The sequence below is a fragment of the Accipiter gentilis genome, chromosome 1 (genome assembly GCF_929443795.1).
Source record: "Accipiter gentilis chromosome 1, bAccGen1.1, whole genome shotgun sequence".
NCBI classification, from domain to species: domain Eukaryota; kingdom Metazoa; phylum Chordata; class Aves; order Accipitriformes; family Accipitridae; genus Astur; species Astur gentilis.
In genome coordinates, this window is record NC_064880.1 from 29,449,169 (window position 1) to 29,471,966 (window position 22,798).

At 38.2% G+C, this 22,798-nt stretch overlaps 1 protein-coding gene across 1 annotated transcript in view; it reads left to right on the forward strand.

Moving 5' to 3' along the window:
• PDE11A (phosphodiesterase 11A) overlaps positions 1-22,798 on the forward strand; it is a 143,422-nt gene that overhangs the window by 110,522 nt on the left and 10,102 nt on the right. Inside the window, exons 14-19 of the mRNA XM_049808666.1 lie at positions 1,997-2,087; positions 5,250-5,350; positions 9,198-9,275; positions 10,655-10,722; positions 13,714-13,784; positions 16,660-16,743. Of these exons, the coding sequence (XP_049664623.1) occupies positions 1,997-2,087; positions 5,250-5,350; positions 9,198-9,275; positions 10,655-10,722; positions 13,714-13,784; positions 16,660-16,743 (493 nt within the window). The remainder of the gene's footprint in view (positions 1-1,996; positions 2,088-5,249; positions 5,351-9,197; positions 9,276-10,654; positions 10,723-13,713; positions 13,785-16,659; positions 16,744-22,798) is intronic.

Below are 22,798 nucleotides of genomic sequence, written 5' to 3' on the forward strand. Positions count from 1 at the left end.
CATCCTGGCCAAGCTGTGAAATAAAGGTGTCGGACACAGAGAGTCCTCCAAATCCCATGTTGTTTTCTTGACTCCCCAGGTCCTCTACAGTCAAAATAGGAGACCCTGAGGCTTTCATCGGGCAGATCCCAGCATGCATTTGCAGCTTTGTCTGTTCTGCATTACTGCTAATCCTCCAGTGTGATGGGGAAGTGGTCAAATGGTTGTCCAAAGATATTTGAAAGATAGGGTGATGTTGTATTAAGCCTATTTTGTCCCTATCTTTTGCAGAAATACTCTGCTGCAGTGTATGTATGCACGGGCTGCTGCATTTCTGGGGGCGAGTTGCCTCAGTGAACATCACTCAAATTGATGTTTCTGATATTCGCTAAGCTGCCATTTCCTGAGCTATTGGTGTTGCTGTACAGTCTCAATGAAACAATGACACTGTCTGGATCTTCAATCACCATAGCAAGGAAAATCAATTGCAGTTCTCAAAAGACAGAGCTCATGGTGCAAAGGTTACCAAGCACTGCTAGATGCCTTTTTGCCGCTGAGTCTTGAAGGGAATCAAAAAAGACGAGACAAATGGGAAGGAAGCTTAGCTGATTGATGTTTATGTTCCTAATTTACAAAAATGAGACCTAAGATTTACATCCTGACCGTTTTAGGCTCTGATTAAGTTAACCACTTCTCCACTCTAACATCACACAACAATATCTCTTGTGCAGAGGGATGGCTGAGTTAAAGGTAGAGGTTTTGGCATTAGACTGCTATCACTTATACTTGTTGTTTGACAACAGAGTACAAAGAGGAGGCTACCATTTTACGACTCCATAAAGAAATTGCTGAAGACATTTAACAAAAGACAAACATTACCACACATGTATAAAACATCCCTGAAAACAGAAGCTGTAGTTTTCATAACAGCAGCTGTGATTTATTCCTCTAACCTGACATAAATTTAAGCATCACATTTTCCTATTTTATCTTCAGTGTTCAATACTGCTGTTCTGTGTGATGAAAGTTCAAGAGGTATGTGATGGAGGCAATATCAGTTGTGTGAAATGGCTCAGTTATATATCTCAACACCATGTTCTCTAGGGATAATGTTTCCTGGACATCCTTCTCTCTAATATAGCTGCTTCTGGTAATTAAATATCAGTATGGTGCAGTTTTATAGTATATGCTCCTAGGAGACTCTTTCTGTTTGTCTCTAGCATAATCTCTTATTTTCATTTCTTTGGAAAGAAAACCCATCTTGTCGCTTTAGGCTGAATCCCAGTACTGGTGAACAGTAACTATTCTTACAATCCAGTACCAGTCTCTGCACCTCCTAACAATTCTCAATTTTATAATTGTATTCTATAGATTTTTGTTCTTTAAACTTAGAAAACCCACCTGCTCTGTGCATTTTCAAGCCAATTTTGTTTTGGACAATAAACATGGTGAGAAAATACATTCTAAAGAGATGCTAAACTTCACTTTTATATTCACTGCTCTTACTTACGTTTTTTTACCTTATTAATTTTTTTAAGTGCCTGATTTTACATACAGACAGAACGTCACTGCATTTGCAGTTGGTTTTTTGTTGTTGTGTTTTGGGGGGTTTTAAGAATTTGTTATCACCCATTGTAAGCCATTGTGTCTATATCTATTAAGAATTAAAAATAAAAAGTAGTAGCAGAACAGACGGTCCTAGCCCAGGGATGTTAGTATTTGTCTTTACTGCACAGTGGTGCGCCTGTGCTGTTGCATCACTGAGGCACTTTGAAAGTTGCATTACAAAATTTCATGTAGTTCCAGGAAAATCTTTAGTCAGCTGATGATATTTAGCAAAGTCTGGAACATAAATGCCTTGTATCTGGCTTTAAACTAGTATTTTGATCTTGTCAACTGTCTTAAGTGTGGTTGCTGAAATGGAGTGTGGCTACGTGCTTTTGTTACTGAATTGTCTCTGAAACCTGCTTCGTAAGCAGACGAGCAGTATTTGTTGACTCCCCATGTTCTGTTTCAGGAGCGGATCAGCCTTAGCTCAGCTCTATGGCACCTCTGCTACCTTGGAGCACCACCATTTCAATCATGCTGTCATGATTCTCCAAAGTGAGGTACAAAAGCATTACTATTAATCTCACTGTAAGCTGTTGGGCAGTTTCAGCCAGAGAAAGGAAATACCACACACAGTACCTTTTTAATGCCCTCTCCTTGAGGAATTATTTATTGGTTACCACAAAGGTCACAACTAGCACAAAATTAAACAACTACAAATGCTGATCATAGAGCCCAGAGATTATATTTGTCTCAATCAGCTAGGGGCAAGGAGAACATATCCTCATCATATTGTCAGCTTTTCTCAGTCTTCTTACATATATCCTGCTCAGTGGTTTATGGGTAGGCAAAACAAGCTCTTATGTTTCCCCACAGGTGTAGTATTCAGAGTATCACAGTCATCCTTTACTGGATCAATTTAATTTCTTTGACAGTCTTTCTGTAATCAGTATTTTTATAATGGTTTGCATTATTTTGCTAAATGATTTTTCTAAAAAAATCAGTAATATCATGCTGTCCAGTGTACACTGGTCGCTTTGCAGATACACATAAAGACATAGTTCTTGTCTAGAATATCTTGTGCATAACAGTATGCAGCATGCACTACCCCAGAGACATACTGAGAAAAGTAGAAGGATGGACACGCAATGCTTACAAAACAATGGATGTATTTTCTTAATGTACACAGATAGGCTGTTACAAAATGCATTCAGTATATATAAAACCAAAAATGTTGTTCATGCAGCACAATTGGAGACCATATGCTGATCTGTAATAACTTTTGAAGAGCATCTGGGAATGTCCCATGATCACAGAAAAATGGGAACAGGGTGATGGCTTTACCTCTGTGTATAGTGCACAGAGGTTAGTCACGGGACTGTGGCTTTAGTGTTCAGTTTCTCAGTATTATATTAAAAAAGTAGACATAGGAAAGGAGAGCACCAGCATGAGATTTAAACAGCTCAATCTGCTTAGCCTAGCCTAGCTTATCTGCAAGGTAATACTAGGAATTAAATGGCTCCTTATATTCTAGGGAAAGGCATAAGAAAAAGCAGCATTTGAAAGTTAAACAGACTGGTTCAGAATAGGAAAAAAGGAAGGGCTTTTAGGGTTTTTTGCTTGTTTGTTTTTGTCGGTTGTTTTTTTTTTTTCTAAACCAATGAGACTGTTCAGCCTCTGGAGAAAGCCTTCCTGGAAAACAGTGATTTCTATAGTTCCTGAAATCTTCATCATGACTGAATGTCTTTTTGAAGACAGGCACAAGACATGGACAACTCTGTGAAAGTTTATAGCTCATGTCAGTCTAGATGCTTTTCTTTACCTTTTCCAGCTTAAAAATAAAAAAATTTATGGAAATAAAAAAATACCTTTTTTCCTTGGAATCTACTCCAGCTTCTTTCAGAGATGTAAAATATTACTTGAAATGCAAGTCCTCCCCTTTGATCATTCAAGCAGCTTCTTCTCCAGGTCCTCATTTCTAGACCAGAAAAATAATCATACAGGATTTTTATCCAATAGATACTATTTGCTAATGGAACACAACACCCCTTAGTTTGGAATAACTGCAGATTTGGATCCTCCATCTAACTTAAAGATACACTAACTTTCACTAGCTGAGTGGCTGGTCTCCTCTCTCAAATAAACTGAAATTAGATTATATCCTATCCACTGATGTTGATATTCTAGTCTGTCTTTGCTGTCTAGAAGGAAAGTAAATTGTATTTTCTTGTGTTGGACAAAGGAGCTATTTATCCTTTACTCTTGAACATGCTAACCTCAGTATAAGTGATCTTGAGCTTTGTAGTGACATGGTTTTATACACTGTGAAACAGGTCAGAAAGGCAACAGATATCATAGAACAACAGACAACTTGGTAAATTGCCCCTGTGGTAAGAGTTGCTATTTTCCTGATACATTTTGCTTTATTTTCTCCTGAGTATTTTGGTTTTAAAATTGTTTTTCATAAATAAGCTTTAGATTCTCAATCCTTCTCAATATTTAGTTTGAAAAGAAATAATCATTTTATTGGCACAGAGAAGACCATCTTTTATGCATGGCAAATTATTTTTTTAGTCCAACAATTAGCTGATTTATTAAAAAATACCATTTCTATCTCCAGACCTTATTTCATCTATGTCGTCAGACCATCATGGTTATAGCAATCCTGTTCCTGGAAAATTCTTGGGTTTAAGGGCATTTTAATCTTCCTAAGCAGTAGATGGCAGTGCATACTGAATGTGTGCAATACAGTGCTAAATACCACCAAAAAAAGACTCTGTTTAGCAAGAACATCATTATTTCTTTAGGTAATTTTTAAAAATAAAAAAAAAAGTGTACTACTTTTATTTAGTTATATTGACTAATGTCACAAAGACCACTTCTTAAGCTTACAATTAGACTTTTCTATTAATTTTGTTTCTTTCAGTTTATTTTCTCTAGGATTTCATAGAGAAATTATAGGATATCTATAGTTAGTAAATCTCTTGTTTTCTCTTAGTTTTCAGAAATCTATATCTCTTAGTTTTCAGAAATTCAGTTACAAAAGGACCTCCCTGCTCTAAAATAGCAATATTAAATAATTTGTTTCCTTTCATTCTGGTCATAGTGTACCTTTCAAATTCTTAATCCATGATCCCTTAAGAAGTAGCCTACTAGGCCTAAAAATGGCATCTAAACTGCCTAAAGTTGCTGTTCTTTAGACTGCATAGGCAATGCTTGTATACACTGTAAGACAACGCAGTAATGGGCAGAGTGAGCAAATGGGCTGTTTTGAATGAAAAACTGATTTAGTGTCTTTGACTGCTCTAACAGCAGTTTGTGTGCCTGCAGGCAGCAGCACAGATAAATCTATTAGGAGCACAACTCAAAAGCTGCAATGCACAGTTCCCCAAAACATTTAAGAACAGGAAAGATTGAAATGTATCCATAGTTTTTCCCCATAAACTGAGTCTGTGCAGGGTCAGAGCAAAGAGTAAATCTTTCCTCAAGAGGCTATAATTTCAGCAAGGTTTAGAAAAACATACCAAGTGCTTGATTACAATCGTCAACTCTTCCACCTCAATGTAATCTCAGCAGTATTAACATTATTATTTTGTCGTAGTTTTGCCATGAATCAGAAGAGACCTCTGTTACAAGGAAACTGTAGACTAAAGAGTTAGAAAACCTTTTAAAAACCTATATTGATTGCTAGCCCTTTACCTCTTTTATCTCTTTCATTATAGGGTCACAACATCTTTGCTAACTTGTCCTCTAAGGACTACAGTGACCTTATGCAGCTTCTAAAGCAATCGATACTGGCAACAGACCTCACTCTATATTTTGAGTAAGTATTGGCATTTCTTGTATTTGACAAATGAAAATTCGAAGAACTTACTCTAATGACCTATTAAATACCAATAAGGATATATAATATGAGAAATTAGTGTTTAGCTGTGGTTGAAGAGATTTAGTCTAATACTTAGTATATCTTAGGCTAATAGAAATATCTCAAGTGTCCAAGTAAGTTTTGCTTTAATGTGTAACATGTCTGTATCAACAAAAAGCAAGTGAAATCCTAGGCTTATACTTCAAGGTAATCCAAGGAATCAGTTACAGCTCAGTCCCATAATTCTTCTGTCCCTTCTGTGATCATTTCTTCAGGCATGTAGAAAATCAATGATGTTTTAGAATTCTCTTCCACCATTCCAGAGTTTCTAAACATGTATGCTAAGAAATATTATATTTAGTTACAGACCCAGTTCCAGAGGTAATGAAAGCATATGTATTGCTGCTTTGAAGACAAAGTATGCCAAATTGCATCACATGAGAATAAGTCTTAAAAAGCTTAACTCAAGAGAAGTATAATAGGATCTCTGTCATCCAGTTTTCTTCCTTTTCCTTGTTTGCAAATCAAATCTCTAAGTAGACTTCAAGTTGTCGCTATTTTATGTCTTTCAAATACTGTTAATTATTACCAAGCTCTTCCCAGTGAGAATGCATCGGAGCATGCATGTAGTCAGAGGAGTCATGGTGCCACCATCACAATCCACTTTTGACATCCTCCTGTCTGGCACATGCCTGTGGCTGACTTACAGGGTGAAGTGCTGTTGGATGTGCAGTTTCAGCATACTACCTTCCCAGCCTTGACAATAATTCATCCTTCAGGATTTTTTGTTTGATGTCCATTACCATCCTGTGCTGTACAGTGCTGGGTAGCAGTTAGTAATGTTTTTCTTAGGGTGCCATAGCTAGATTCTGCCCCTCCTTTGTAGTGATGGTTGATACCAAACCAAGTTTCCAGAAAACTTCAGGCAAAGTCTTTACCCTGAAATTGTTCAGCTATCTATATCAGCATCGTGCTAGCCGGGATGCTGCAATGTTTTCTTTGTCTTTTTTCCTCAGTAGTTGGTTGCTGTGCCAAGGACTGTTTCTAAACAGTACTGGCAGTGGACACACTGATATTCTTTGTTACCCACAAGTCTATTCTCAGAGAAGTTGCATTAAGAAAGGGTTTTAGCGAATAGTTTTATTATAAATAACTTCTAAATATTAGTCCATGAAGAAATTTCTGCTTGCTGACATGAAAATTCTGAGCAGAACAAATAAGCCCTTTTAAGCATACTCTTTTTGAAGCTGTCTGTTAAGATTGCTTGTTATCGGGGGCGGGGTGGGGGGGGCTGGTGTGACAGGGAGTTTGCTGACAGCTTTAAGTGAGATACAAGGAACCACAGGGATGTGTCAGTACGCGTTCTGTCTCACCACAAACAACAAGTGCTGCAGAAATGTTTTGTGCTGTCAAGGAAAAGATGAGTAGCAGGGGCTGAGTGGGCAGCTGCCCTGGCCAAGATCCTGCAGCCCCTGGAAGAGCCAGTGAGGGCCCACGGCAGTGCCTTGGGAGGGAACTCAGTCCAGACCCAGATGTGATGGAGCTCTTTTCCCTGTGTGCCTTAGGTTGAAAAACTACATGGTCAACTTGTCTTTCTAGTTTTAATACAGAGAAATAATATCCAAAAAGGGACATCAGCTGAATTTCAAGATTATTCTTCCTTGCTTGCATAATTGATTTTTATGTGCTACATGAATCAGAAAACTTTTAGCAAACGAGGCCTCTTTACTCAGAAGTCTGCAGATAAGTTATCTTTTCCTCTTGTTTTATTACGATTCATTAATCAGGTAGTTGTTATGCTACTTTACTTCCAAAAGTGCCTGAAAATCACTCCCTGGAAACACTGATGGTTTACACTTCTTAAAGCCATCCTATGTGAACAGATGTGTCTGGGCAAGTACTTAACTACTTTTTCAGTTTACTACATCTTCAGTATTTTTGTAGAGAAGGAAATTCTCATATCAATATTCTTAGAATGCCTAAACTTAAAGGTCACAAAGTGCAGCTAGCAAATAGCAACAAAACTCCAGGCAGAGTAAGGCTTTATGACTTTCTCAAGGCACTACTTTTCTACAAACAAACAAAAAGATGACTTTCAGTGAAAGATCAGATGGAAAATATACTTGATTTTAGTAGATAATTCTAGATAATGATGCTTGTAGATCATACAACAAGCAAAAGCATGGAACCAAAATGAAGTTTATGGAAATTCATTCAAATGGTGTCTTGAGCCACTGGGCTGTAAAGCAACTGGATTTGCTATATATAGCAAGACAACTTTCCCTTCCAGGCAAAATACAACCAGAGTCAATGTTACTCAAAGATTTTGCAAAATTGTTATCATTCTGTTTATTTCTGAAATCCTGGCATATTATGTTTGCTTAATAATGGCAAACCTCTTTGTTTTGGATGCCATGCATAAGCAACCAGTAGGAAACACTAAATTGTTTCTTTATACATGGCTGCTTTCCTCAGGTTGACTCCTTCCAACAATAGAAATTCTCTGTGGACTTGGACTACTACTTCTGCATCCATTTAGATGTATTTCAAAGAAAATTCTTATTTTAAAGTTTTCAGCTTAACATAAGGCCTTGAGATTCATATTTTCAGTTACTATTTATGGATCTCTATATTTTAAATTTGAGTGTTTGAGATTTCTGGGATGTCATCTTCCTGAACTTGTCCAGTATCATAGGAATTGCCTAGAATATCCAATACCTCAAAATGAAATCATTACCAAATTTTACATTGTTAGACTGGGCACTGAAATACGGGGTGCAAAAAAACCTACTGCTCGCTCTCTTAATAGAGTATGCAGTTTTTGATGATCTGCTCAGGATTAGGCTGGTTTAAGATTTATGTGCCAACTACTGTTGGCCATTAAAATTTTCATCATTGCAATATTTATTTCCACTGGGCCATGATGCTATAACTTTGTGTGAGAGAACTGAATTTTGTTTTCTGCCTATGTGACTTTGCATTGTCCCAGCAAATTTTGTAATATGAAATTCTTTTATATCTTATTTCACAAATATGTCTGGGCAAGTTGCTCCGTACTTTTGTACCTCAACTTCTGCTATATCTGGGGCAAGATCTATTTTATATTGTAGTCACGCTGTGTGTAATAGGAGCTGCTTGGAGTTTCAGTCCCATAAAAAACCACAGACTATGATGAGTCAGAATTTTTTTTTACTTAAAGGCACCAAACAAACATCAACATGTTCAGGCTCATGTTTTGTCTATCTTTGAGGACATAGGCAAGATATTCCAGAAGACAAAGCATGGGACCAAGCAGAGAGACCTAGTTTCTAGTCAATAAGAATTACTACCTTGAGACATCTGCAGCTCCTGTGTCTCACTGTTATGTTCTGTGTGCTGGAAATAACAGGAAATGCAAGTTTCCGAAAAACCATTCAGGATACAGAAGTAAAAACCATTTTGCAAGGACAAGTAAAGAAGTGTGTATATATTTCAGCAGTGTTTCTATTGTCTGTCTGTCCACTGCTGTAGTTGAACGTTTCATGCTTCCATGGAAGACTGAACATTTTGGTACCATTTATTTCCTTATCTGCGGAGACCATAAATACAATATTGCTTTTACTAGGCAACTCTGACATTGATAACAGACATTTATAGAACATGTTCGGAAATTAGTATGTTTCGCTTAAATGGACTGTCAGTGTAATGACTTTAACAATAATACATGAGGTGCAATGATTTCATATCATCCAGAGAACCGTGTTTCTGCTGCAGTGCTGCCCTGGAAACGTCTTGTTTCCTTCTCTGATAATCTGTTTTGTTGCAGGAGAAGGACCGAGTTTTTTGAACTTGTCAGTAAAGGTGGTTATGATTGGAATATAAAAAACCACCGAGAAGTATTTCGGTGAGCACTACTATTTCTTGCTTTCTGGTTATTTCAAAGTGTAGCCATGTTTGTTTAAGGAATTTCATATATGATGGAGTGAAGACTTAGAGTAACGAGAAGGTAGCTTGTTTTAAAAATGTGATCCATGATGTGAAACGTATGGTACGATTTCTAAACATTACCAAACAGCAGGGATGTAATCAGTGTGACCTCATCTTCTCCATTCCTATTTCTGCCTTCATACTCTGTCATGTTTTCTTCCCTTTCTCCCAGCCTCACCAGTTACCGCTCAGCCCTTCCATTCTTTCTCCAGAAAGCATCAATATTCTGCCTCAGGAGACAAAGATCTTTCTTGTCCATTTCCCTGTTCCCTCCTCTCAGCTGTTTTCTTTTACTGGTTGTGCTTCTCTCTGGTCTTCCAAGTCTGTACCTGGGAGTCTGCAGATACACAGTGTTCTTCTAGCCCTCAAGAATGATCTGAGCATGCATCCTATTGAAAACCTCAGACATTGTGGATGGTTTGAGCATACCATGCATTTGAGACAATAAAATGTGTGCATTCACATATGCATGCCTGCTTATGTCTCATTTTATCTGAAATTTCATTAAAATTCTGTTTCTTTTGGTCTTTTGACCAAAATATTGGCCATTTTCTATTTTCCATATCATTTCACCCATTCCTAATTTTAGATTCAGGCAATATATTTGATGCTTCATTTTCAGTGCCCTTGTTCTTCATTTAAACTTTCTTGGACTTTTATCTGCATCATGGTACTGTACATAAACGCTTTCTACAGCTGAACGGTTTCTTTCTCCTAATGCATATAAAACATGGTTGTAGCTAGGTATTAAACTACAGTGGAACAGTATAGCTCATAGTAAATCTTAAATTTTTATTGCAGATGAGCAGTAGAAACTGCTTAAACAGTGTCTGGGATACCTCCTGTGATTACAGGTTCTCTTCCTACAGCAGTGACTTACAAATAGGCATACAAATTAATCCAGTTTGCAGGTGTATTATGTAATAATACCCTCACTTATATCATGTGAAGCACATGCTATCTAGTATATTATAGGTATTAATGTAAGTAGTGTTAGAAGTATTGAAAAATTAGCAGTTACTCCCTTGCAATATCATTTCTTTTCTAGTGTGCAGTGCACAATACCAAAATTCATCATCTGATGACCTGCAACACATTAGGCTTCCTAGGCACAATTGTGATGTAAAAGCCATGCTGATGGCTGAGATTTCAAACATGTCATTCTTTTCTGGAGGAAAAGAAGGTGCCAGGGCTGACATTTTATGTATGTATTATTTATTTATGCATCCAGAGCAGAGTTGTTTAGAAATCCAACAAAGGTTGATTCAGCTTGTATTGTTCATTTCTGTTTTTCAGATCAATGCTAATGACAGCCTGTGACCTTGGAGCTGTGACCAAACCGTGGGAGATTTCAAGACAGGCAAGTCATGATTAATAGCAGGGCTGGGAGGAGGCGGGACTGGCGGGACAATATTCCCAGGGCCCTGGCTTACAAGGGACCAAAACTGGAATCAATTTACAGCAGTATTAATGCTATAAAGAAATAGCAGGGGGTTTCTGCAAGAAATGGTTTATTGCATAATCTTTCTATGTACACATGCTGGTGAGCAGCATGTAGGTACCTGAAGAGATGTGGCTTTACAACCTCTCCTCTTATTAACCTTTTAAATCCATATAAAAAAAAAAAGGATGGATTAAAAAAAGTGTTAGCCACATGTAGCTGTGCTTACTAGTTTTGCCCCAAAGTTTTTCTTGGCAGTGGCAGAATCTTCCCTAAATCAAAAATACCAGCAGAATATCTGCAAACTTTGATTAACATAAAATCTTCAGTATATGTGATGTGTTCATTTTCTCAACATTGATGTAAAAAACTACAAGTGTAGTATAGAGCCCTTTTTAACATCCTGTACTTAGAAACACATAAAAATTCAGGCTTCTGCTGCTGAGTAGGCTCTTTAGAAATAGACATAAAACTTGGGTCCAGCATTGGCAAACAATTACAACGTGAGAAAGCAACCTGTCCCAAAAGTCTTGTCCTTTACCACATGATTTTGCCTCTTCTAGGCATCTTTCCTTATTCAGCATCCACCTTTAATATTTCCTGTATCCATGCTAATAACTCTCTGTCCTTTACTGAGGTCCAGAACAAGCTAGTAGAATGCAGGCTGCATAGGGTTTTGGAGGAATACACAGCATCAAGAGGCAAACAGGAAATACACCAGCGCAGCTGAGTGTAGCTAAGCACCTGGAGGGAGTTTGTCTGGCTTAACAGCAAAGTGATAGTTAAAAAGATGGGGTGAGAAAGAGAAGCTAGACCAGAGAACTAGTGAGGCAGGAGCAGCCAGATTTCTTGGAGAAGGACAAGGAAGTGACAGAAGCTGAAAGAGACCTATAAAAGTTACATGCACGTTAACTCAGTAAAAAAGCATCTATGTGGTGAGGGCTTCAGCTCAGTTTGCAGTTGCAGACAGATGAGTCGCTTTTGCTTTTGTAAGCAGACTATGACAATAGTCCTTCTAAGGCTGTTACTCGGCCAGAACATGGTCACTTCATGTGGAAATCAGGGAAGTTGCTCATATCCTGCAGTGGGAAAATGAGTCACAAGGTTTTTCAGTGCCACCTAGCCACAGCTGCAGTGTGTGTAATCCTTACTCATTTTTCCTCTTTAACCCAGTTAACTTCTCCATTTTCTTTGACAGCCAAAATGTCAGGTAGGGTCTGCTTTCCATGTTGTCAATCTTTGCACTGTGGTGGTGAATTAGCGCTGAAGCCTCTGGCAAACTGGGGTTTTATCCTTATCACTTTTGAGGTCTGCAGGTGAAAATTCCCCTGCAGCCTAGCGTACAGGTTTACTTTATATTGAAAAATCCAGTCTGGGATTCATTGAAACAAAACATTACCTGGCTGAGCAGATAGGCTAGTAAGTCCACGGAGGGAAAACAGGAATCCGAACTGTGCCAAAAGGAAAAAAACATGGAAAAGTGAGGGAGAAAGAGATTAAAATATATGAATCAAAGGGAATACAGGCTACATGTGAGAAGTCAAAATTCAGGAAGAGAAGATAGAAACAGGCAAAAGAAGAGGGAAAGGGACACAAAGAGAACAGGATCAGAATAGCAGTGAGAGACAGAGGTGAGACTATGTCTTGATTATTTTTATACAATACACTTGGCAAACCCTTAATTGCTGTTAAGTTGTTAATTATTCCTCTATCTGGAGTATTGATCCAGAATTTTATAAGTGCACTGGGATTACATGCATTATAAAGTTCCAAACTGTGTGATAGCCTGGCTCAAGATTTAAGAGTACTTTATAACATCACTTCACCTACTTCCAATGTATTTTGGTACTCCTTATTTCAACTGTAACAAGCTTAGGACTTGTGAATGTTAGCTACCGTGCATTTGCTAGAGCAAGAAATTTTGAGATTTTATGAAGTGCAGGTTTTCTGCTTAGTTCACCCTCTTGTGCCTTGGCATTATGAAATAATTTCCTAGCTTGAAAACAGTAAGCAGGCACGAAAAGAGCTTTAGGAACTGAATGGCATCTTCAGTAGATTAGTTTCCTTTTTTTGCATCTCAAACGTCACACATGCCTACCTTCCAAGCCCCACACATGAGAAGAGTACAGTATGTAAAGGCTACTCTATCAGGATTGCTCACTGTTTGACTTCCTAAAATTCCTGCTGTTTCCGTAACTAATTTTGGTTTTAAATCTTGTGTTCTTCTGAGAAGCACAAGCCTCTGCTGTGAATAGAACATCTTTATTCACAAAAGTCAGAAAGACACTTTCCAACTTCCAACCCACTAGTTCTTGATTTTGATTCAATATGATAATCACAATCTGTGTTTATATTTAGATATTCAGATCCTATAGTGATGATAGTAATGGGAAAAAAGTAAAGCCTAGTGGGGAAAAAACCCTTTATGATTTCACATTAAATTAAGACAACAGAGGTTATTGGTTAATTAAGGTTCTTTGATAAGTGAAGTTGTTTATATAGGGCAACAGCCTGTAAGTAGCCAGAGAGCTCTCACACATTTTACAAAGCATTTTTACAGACATAATTGTGGATGCCAACAAGAAGCTATAATTTTCTATTCTGTTCTCAATACTTGAGTAAGTTGCATATAACTGCATTGAGTGCTACCTCAACATTGCAATGTCATTTCCCCAGTCAATTCCCTATCAAAAAGGGATAAGCGTGCCTATCAGTGGTTATGGCTATTTATACCCCCTGTATGCCCAGTCCTGAAAACTACACAAACATGTGCCTGACGTCAGTCATGTAAGTGGGGCTATTCACTTCTTTACAATTAAGCACAGGCAAAAATCATGGTCTGAGCAAAAACTCATTACCCTAAAAATTATGTAGCAAGAACTCTAATCTTTATCATGATTTATGTTTTAGGCAGCTGAGCTGGTAACCAGTGAGTTCTTTGAACAAGGAGACAGAGAAAGATCTGAACTCAAACTCACCCCTTCAGTAAGTTTTTATCACTTCTGAAATAGTTACTAACTTGAATAGGGTAAAAAAAATATCATTGGGTGCATTCAGAAAAACTAACTGTATTTTTTTATGTAAAGAAAAATTTTGGAATAAATAAAAGCTCTGACCAATAAAGACATGCATTTACAGCCATATATAAAAGCTTTCCAGTCAACTCAGTCATTTTTGCATTGAGTCCTTTTCCCCATTTTCTGTACCTATTCCCAAGGTTATTCTGTCAGTTAATTTTCTAGGCAACAGGTGTTGTTTTTAATACACAGTATTCAAATAAAAAAATCACCAGCTATTTATGGAAGTCAAAATTGCCAGATTTACTTTATACTACAGCTGTCTATCTGTGTTTGATGTATCAAATGCTGAAAAGCATTTCTATGGGTATACAACTAAATATAACACTGTGATTGAAAGGATAAATTGGTATTGAAGGGAATATAGGCAGAAGTGTCAAACAAGAACCAAGAAAAAAAGTTTCATAACAATTTTAAGTGAACAATTTGAAGAGAAAGCCTTATCCATGTTAAATACCTCAAAATGTTGACAAGCCATTATCTAGAGGCAACAGGAGAAGGGTAACACAAAGTATTCTAAAGAATTCAACTTATAAGCCATTCACAAATATGTTTATGCTTTCAAAAATAAAAAGACCATTCCAGTAGCTCAGACTTGTTCTCACTTGCACATGAGCCTGTGGTGATGTAACAAAGTCAATAAAGCTTAAAAGGTTGTAGTAAATAATTCTCAGATACAATAAATAGTTTTTCACTTTGTATACTGTTGGAAGCTGGGACATTAATGGATTTCTTCCTTATAGTAGTTCTCTGTCCATATCTTCTCAGAAAAAAATGGTAGCTATAGTCCAGTAGGAGAGTAATCAGTCAGTGTTGGTATTCACAATTCTGAGACCAAATCTAGGCCTGAATAACTGCAAGTACCATTCCATATAATATGGATATAAACACCTTTCCTGCCTTGTATATAAAATTTGCAAAGTGTGTTTCTCATGCTAATGAAGCATAATAGGAAGTAATTTTATTTCAACACACACATTAACATTACTGTCTTCAAGGAGCAATGAATTCAAGTGCAAATGGCTGAGGTCCAGCAACCTTAAGAATTATTTTAAGGTGTGTTATTACATCTACATTTTTGGACATACTGTAGATTTGGCAGAAGTGCAGAGAAGGACAGAAGTCAGAGCTTTCTTCTGGACTTATGTCTTCTGAAAATCCTCATCAAACAGCCCAGACAGGTGGGAAAGAACAGTGTATTGCTCCAAATATCTTCAGTATTTCCTCCATCATAGGAGCCCTGTCGCTCTTCCTTTGGACTCTACAGTCTGCACCAAGGAATACAGTAATTTGTGGGCCACATGTAGGATGATTTGAAGCCATACAGCTTGAAGGAAGATGTTCCTCTCTGTTTGGCCCTTCACAATTTCAAAAAATCCAGTAAATTGATGTACAAAGTGTTTTATGTTGGGAGATAAGGCCAGTAAATAATCACAAAGTTCATCAGTTCTAACAGTTGATGGCTAAGGGTCAAAATCATGTAGAGTTTTACCATGTTAATGAGGAATTTTTAAACAAGATCAAATGCTGATATATTTCATGACATAGTGCTATGGCAAGCCACCTAGATAGGTGTTGCTGCTAGTTAGATATGAGACTTGTTAGTCAGCAAGATAATGTGATGTTCTCTTACAACTCAAGGATTTTTTTTTTCTTGCATTGTGCTTATAACAATCTGAAAATGACAGGATTTTTCAAAATTATTTGACTAGGAAAAACAGAATTTTCCAAAAATCAAACCCAAGATTCTCATTTAAGATCACAGAGTCCTTGACTCTTATCTCCCAGTCTTATTTAGATACAGTGTGTGATACCTGTGTATGTCAGAAAGTGCAGGCTACAACTAGAATTCAACCAGACTTTTAATGTAATACGTATAGTCTGGAGTTTTTACAAGGTAGAGAAGGAAAGTAATTTTTCTAAGGAGACTTCAACCTTGAGGAGATGGGCTCAGAACAAGAACAGACGTTCCACAGAAAAAGACAGAAAGACTTAAAACTTGGCATATTCAGAGAGTTAAAAAAAAAAAAAAAAAAAGGCATTTGGTAAATGGTGTGGATGGGCCACTAGAAGGAGGATTAAAATCCTGTAGACAGAAAGCTGATAGACCCAAGTAATCTCAGGCAGAGTATGGAAGAAACTCAACTCATGTTCAAACTCTGCAGAACTCTGTTTCTTCCATCTTCTTTCAGCCAAAAATTGAGCCTTTTAAACATCAGCTTTGACCTCTATGATTTCCTCTCCGGGACTATGCAGTGAGCAGTGAATTAGGCTATTTCCAGAGGAACAAATTGTTAACTGCTCCCAAAATGGATCTGTTGATTCCCTATACTGTGGATTCACAGACACGGCTGGTTCTGCAGAAAGGGTCTGTAACTGGGAGGGAGGGAGCGAGCCAGCCAGCCCAGGTCCATCACTGTTCATTTTGCTGAGCTGGAAAACCCTATGTGAGAAAAGAGAAATTTCTACTCAAAGGTATCTACTTTACATTTCTACAGGAGGTTTCTTACCAGCTCAGCTCCCACTGCGGAGCGTTTATTTTACATCACAAAATTATAAAATTTAAATACATTCAGCCTACAAATTTCAAAACAGGATTGAAAATAAAGAGTTTATTTTTCATACCAGACAAAGCAGTAGGAAGACTGCTGCAAAGATTGATTATGGTTTACAAAGTGTTCTGGTTGTGAGAATTTGATCATAGCTCCAAAGTGCTGGATGATGTGTCTGTAAAATACTCCAGTGTAATAAAGCATGACAGTTTTGTTCCCTTCTCAATTCAGGCCATTTTTGATCGGAACAGGAAAGATGAACTACCCAGGCTGCAGCTCGAGTGGATTGATAGCATCTGCATGCCATTGTATGAGGTAATTTTTACTTACTGCTCCTGTAGAGTCCAGAGAAGATTGTGCTTGCCTCTCTAGGGAGAAAGAGCTAGCTTACAGTGCAGTCTTGAAGGCTATTTGAACTCTTACCTTTCTTTGACTTTACCAAAAGTCTGAATTCTATGCAGAAATCTTCAGATGAAGGTGGTAAAATCTGTAAACACAATTCCTCTCCAAGTTATAAAAGCTGATAGGGCAACAGTTTATTTTATTATGTTTGAGACAAACTGATTCTCATCATGCCAAGGTTTGGAGTGCTCTGCAGAGAGGTGCCAGAGGGACAGCCTCATTAGGTGCTGCTGTCAAACCTGTCCAAATATGTGTTGACCCAAAGGGAAGCTCAAGGCTGAGCCTTTGCACTCCCTTCTGGCTCCCTCTAGGCCAAGCCTTTAAGGTCAATGACAAATGATTTGTGGTTTAACCTGTGTGCTGTTTAACTTGGAGTTTACTCTTTTAATCATGCTTCTACACAGACTGCATTGGTGCTTGGTATAAGGTGTATAAGCTCTCAAGTACTACTTTATTAAGGCTATAGATGACGAGAATAATACTTCTCTCTCTTTGGATTAAACCAGCTTCAGAATTTGACTTGTGTAACATAAGCATCACCATTCTAAATTTTCATCTCTTATCTGTATAGAAAGCAGAGCTACATGAGCAGGATGATAAATGGAAAATAACACTAGTAACTTAACCATCAATAACTGTGTCAGCCAGTCTTCTTCCTACTCACTGAAACCACACAGACTGCCTTATGCTGCTAAAGACTGACAGTTTGGCAATTGGTATCTGAAATATCATGGGGATGTTCTCACTAGGCATTTTTGGGGAACTGCAACAAGTTCTTCCTGTTACCACTGCACCCTAAACTGCCTCACACCTCCAAGCAATGAATTGAAGCAATGAGTCAGTGATGATACAAAGCCAAGAGCTGGGAAGCAGGTACCAGCTCCCATGTTAACATTAAATTGATGAACTTGTGCCTGAACATAGCTTGCTACACACAAACAAAAATGGATTGGCAGTTCCTTTACATTTTGTAGAGCAGATAAGTCACCAACAGTATATAAGGTAAGGAGGATGATGTGCTTCCTCTGCCCTCTGTACCTTGTAGCATCTGAGGCTGCAACTGTGGCAATGATGAAGTGACTGCCCAGCAGCAAAGGCAATTCCTGTTGTGTGACATGGACAACATGTGCTTGTGAAAACAGCGTGGTGGGCTACTGCTTTGCCAGTAGATGCTGTTCTTTTCTTAGGTCAGTCTTTATCATGATGAAATAAACTAAAGCTATGGCTTTCAAGCAGTTAGGCAAAGCAAGCACAGAAGAACGTAAACCTGTATTTTTTAAAATATGAAGATTATTGTGGACAACTTGACGGGGAGGAACTGACCTTGGACAAAAACTTTAAAAATAATGTTCCTTTCAATATAATAGTTCATATTACTCTAAAGTGCATATTATACCAGAATTCATGATTTGTAATAGTATCTGTAATCCAAAAATATACAATGAAGCAGGAAGAGCTGATAATCAGCCCATCCTCTGCATGAGAGGACTACATCTGAGCACTAAAGCTCTGGTTAGTTAGCTCCATCTTAGCAGGAGATCTCTGGGGAATATATTCACATCTGATTTCCCTGCTTTCTGCTGTCTTTGCATCATGCTGTGCAGCTATTAGCCTGCTGCTCAACAACTTAAAAAAGAGACACCATCAAACCTGGAAGTCATTGCAGCACCAGCCTTAGGGGTAAACAGAAAACTTGATGTCATAGTATCACACTGCGGGAGATTATCTCTTCAATGTGGAACCAAGTTTTAATTTTCATATCCAGCTTAATCAAACCTCAGTACACGTATCACATCAGCAGTGTATCCAGGCATTGTATATATCCTCCGTTTAGGGCTGGCTGAACACTACAACTATGGCCAAGTCCTAGATTTATTTTTTTTTTTCTTTCCAAATACATTCTTTAAAATTCTAGCCATTGTAATATGTTGTAGGGACTGCATGTGGGGAGAGAATGGGTTACATCATTACAAATGCAACATAAAGAGGCGGAGTGGCAGCTGACAAATTAGTAAAATCTTAGCAGTACTTATATAGCTCACTAACATAGTGCTTATAAAACCCGTATGTTTGAAATAAACATTTGACACTCATTTTGATACCAAAATTACAACATTAAACCATAGAGAACAAAATCAAGGCTTTTGCATGTAGTTTTTTGCATGCTATTGATTAGAAGTCCTGAATACGTGTGGGCAGATCCTAGCATCCAGAGCCCTGAAGGGAACTCTGCAGGGAACAGCTGTGTCCATACCAACACAGTTGCTACAGCAGGACCTAATGCTGTGCCCTCTGCTATTTGACACCCATACAGTAAAGATGGTCCCAGCAACCAGTGAATGCTGGCAACTCCCACTGAAGTCAGACAGGAGATCAGCAGAGCCCTCTGAAATTTTCTTTGCTCATAGTAGTTCCCAAGAGCAGGCTATTCTTGGCAGCTGTGAATGTCTGAAGTATGCAACACAGAAGGAACTTCACAGCCCAAACTTCCAGGAGTGGTCTGGCATCACCACCCCAGTGCCACTGACAGTACTATAACAAACCATATCTTCTCCACAGTCCAAGCTAGGCTACATACCAGAGTGCCCATAAGGAATATTGCATACTTAAAACAGTATATAAACTTTTCAGAGCATTTTAGAGAGTTATGGCTTTCCTAGCCCTATTCCTCCCCCCCCCCCCCCCCCCGTTCTGAAACATTATTTGGGACTTGATCCATTTTCTGGGGACATTTGGCTCTACCTCCTCCTTATGCATCTGCTCTGCTCTCTGCATTTCCTTAAGGTAGCTCAAGACAACCCACTTTGAGGTGCAGTTCTTCTCCCAGGTAAAGGATAATGAAGTCTCCTTTACTGGGGGATGTGTATCACATCCATCTGCTTACCTGGCTAGAACTGTTTCCTGAGTCTGGCCCCTTTTTGTGAGAAGGTTTACAAGTCAAAATCTGTGCAACGTCCTTTAATAATCCTGTTTGACTGCCCCTTGGAATGCCTGTTGGACCCAGAAGAAAGAAGGTCAAAGATATACAAAATGTGCTACATCATAAGCTAACGTGGAGCTTGAAGCTGAATATAGATAAATAATGATAGCTAGGGATATAAAAAAATATATCGGGAATTATGCAGAGCTAGATTTACCATATCCAAGTGTCTAAAGCCAAAACAGTTTTGCATTTGCTCTGTAAGCCTGACTCTGCTCTTGGCACAAGGTAAGCCATGGCTCTGCTCCCTTACTCTCTCCCACATCTGCTGCTCAATGCGGGAATCAAGCCACCTCCAATTTCAAAATACCTTAGTAATCAAATCTATTTCCTTCACACTGTGAATCAAAGGTTTGTGAAGATAAAGCCTTCCCAATTTTTGTTCATTGGTTTTTATTACACTTGGGACATTATAATTTTATTGAATTTACTTTTTTGTTACTGTAGTGATCACCGATCAGAGTATTTTTATGTGACAGTGGAGTTTTTGCCTTGAGTAGCAGAACAGCCATCCATTTACTCTGAAGCTCTGATTTTAGGGGCTTTAGTTACGCTTTACTGCCTCACATTTGCTCTTCATTCAAAAATGCCAGCAAGAAAAGCATTCATCAGTAGAGATGAGAAACAAGCTTATTAGAATAATAATTTATAAGGAAAAATGCATTCTTTGGAACTGTAGAGCATTTTAAATCTACTAATGTAGCTTCAGTGTGAAGTAATCATCCCCTTTGTTAGAATATTCTATAAAGGGGAAGCACATGCAAGTAAAGCAGAAAATCTAAGACATCCCAGTGAAAATAAAGCACTATGGCTACACTGACAGCTGTGTTCATCACACAGAGAAAGTATTCTGTACCTATTTGGGCATACACGTTTGTGTAACAGGAAACAGAATTTTGATCATTACGACAAATTATCTCTCTGACCCTCCAGTAAAGGGATGCTAAGAGTTTCAACACTAACAGATTTCTCTCCTGGACTCTGTGGTTTGTACATACTTAAGACAGGATCAGTCACAGATTTTTCCCAACTCAGATGAGATTTCGCTGTGGGGAGCAGAGTGGGAGCGTGGAGATCTTATTCTTTTTAATCATTACTTTTCTCACAAACAACATCAAAGCTTCAGCGATTCACATCAAACAAAAGATGCTAACAGAAGCCCAGCTCTGTTCACAGCATTGTTAGGCAGAGACAGTTACACTATGAATAGCAGGGCCAAAGGCCATGCACTCTGCTTCTGGGCAGATAAATACATAGTCAGGTAGTCAGTAACAATGACAGCAGCTATTTAAATTTAAGGGAGATGTCTTTGTGGATGATAAAGAAGCTCATGGCTTTTACAACTTATGCGTGCCTGAGATTGCCCTGCTCACCTCTACCTTGGTGCTCCATTGAACTGCTCCATTTTAGTGCTATTTTTAGTGCTATTCAAGATTTTCTTGGGTATTGAGAGCTTTAAACATATAATAGTATCTACAGAAGCGAATTTGCATTACTCCATCCAGGATTCTAGGGGGAATCTGGGAAGAGTAGAAACATTTATGTTTAGCCTAGTGAGTACTTCAAATGTTTTGAACAGAATGTGGAAGGACAGAGTCCCTTCTTTATCACATTGTTTGACATACTTAGAAAGAAATCTAATCACTCTAAGAGCTCTTATATGCCAGTCTTCCTACAGAAGATAATTTCTGGCATTGTAATTAAATCTGTCTTTAGAGCATGATGATGTAGCTGCAAAAGCATCTATTCTGCTTGTAAGCATACATTAAATGCAGAAGGTATCATAAATGGTAAAGCCTCTACAAAGCATAGAAAAAAATACACAGAAATCTCCAACAATCACAGCTACCTCTGTGCTTTAACTTCTCCAGTTCAAGAGTTGACTTTGACACCTGAATTGGAAGTGCATATGCACACATGGTGATTTTTTTTCTAAAAGCGTATATACTCTAGTTACAATTATAAAGCAGGAGATTAACCTTTTAATATTTCTCTGCAGAGAAGGAGGAAAAGATATGCTTTAAGAATTATTCTTACACTGCTATGTCCTGATGCAGCCTTTCCTCAGTTACCACTTCTATCCCTTCCCCTCATTCCTTCAATTACAATTTTGCATAAAGAAATATTGTATAAGGAATTCAGGATTTGGACCACTCCTCTAGAAGTCGTGCTTGTCCAGAATGGACTATATGGGATGGCTTCGTCCTTGCTCAGGCAAGAGTCACTGGATGCAGCCAAAACAATGACTTTTTCCTGCAGATGTTCCTGTCCTCTCTACACAGTCAGAACTGAAAAACTTTTAAAATTATCTAATGAGGAAGTGTTTAGCTGTAGGAACATTTTGGAAATGGCTTGCTGTACCCACCATTTGCCCATACCTGGATTGTTGGTACAAAAGTCAGAGCAGTACTGTTCTATTTTAACTTTGCAACTAGTCAGGGGGCAGGGATAGCCCTAGATAGTGAGCTGTTCACTGTGAGCAATATATAAATTCATTCCCTGAAACATGTTCACAAGCTGTCGAGAAGTGTTTTAACAAAAAATAAAATAGGGGCGGGGAGGGGGGAATTGGGACTAAGCTATTCAGCAAAATGTGTTCACAGGAAGCAATTTGATCAGCTCCATGTGATTCTCATTGAAGTCAGCTTTTCCTTTGTAGCATGTTGAGGGAAGAGGAAGATAACTTTCACTAGATCCTAAAGAATACCATAAAGATGCACACTTTTGGCAGGTTTTATTTCTGACATTTGATTTGGACACAGAGAGTGAGAGATAATGCATCTATGCTTCCTGGGGCTGCCTGGCTGACAAGGATTAGTAAGGCAGATAGGCTCAGGATGCAGTATGTTATACACCACAGACTGAGGCTGCACAGACCTTGGCAGATCAAATTAGTCTCACTTTCTGTTGAAATCCAGGGGGTAATATTATCCAAGGAAGAGCAGGTGCAACATATTCTGCTGTGTTTGTAAGAAATATGCTTCAGAG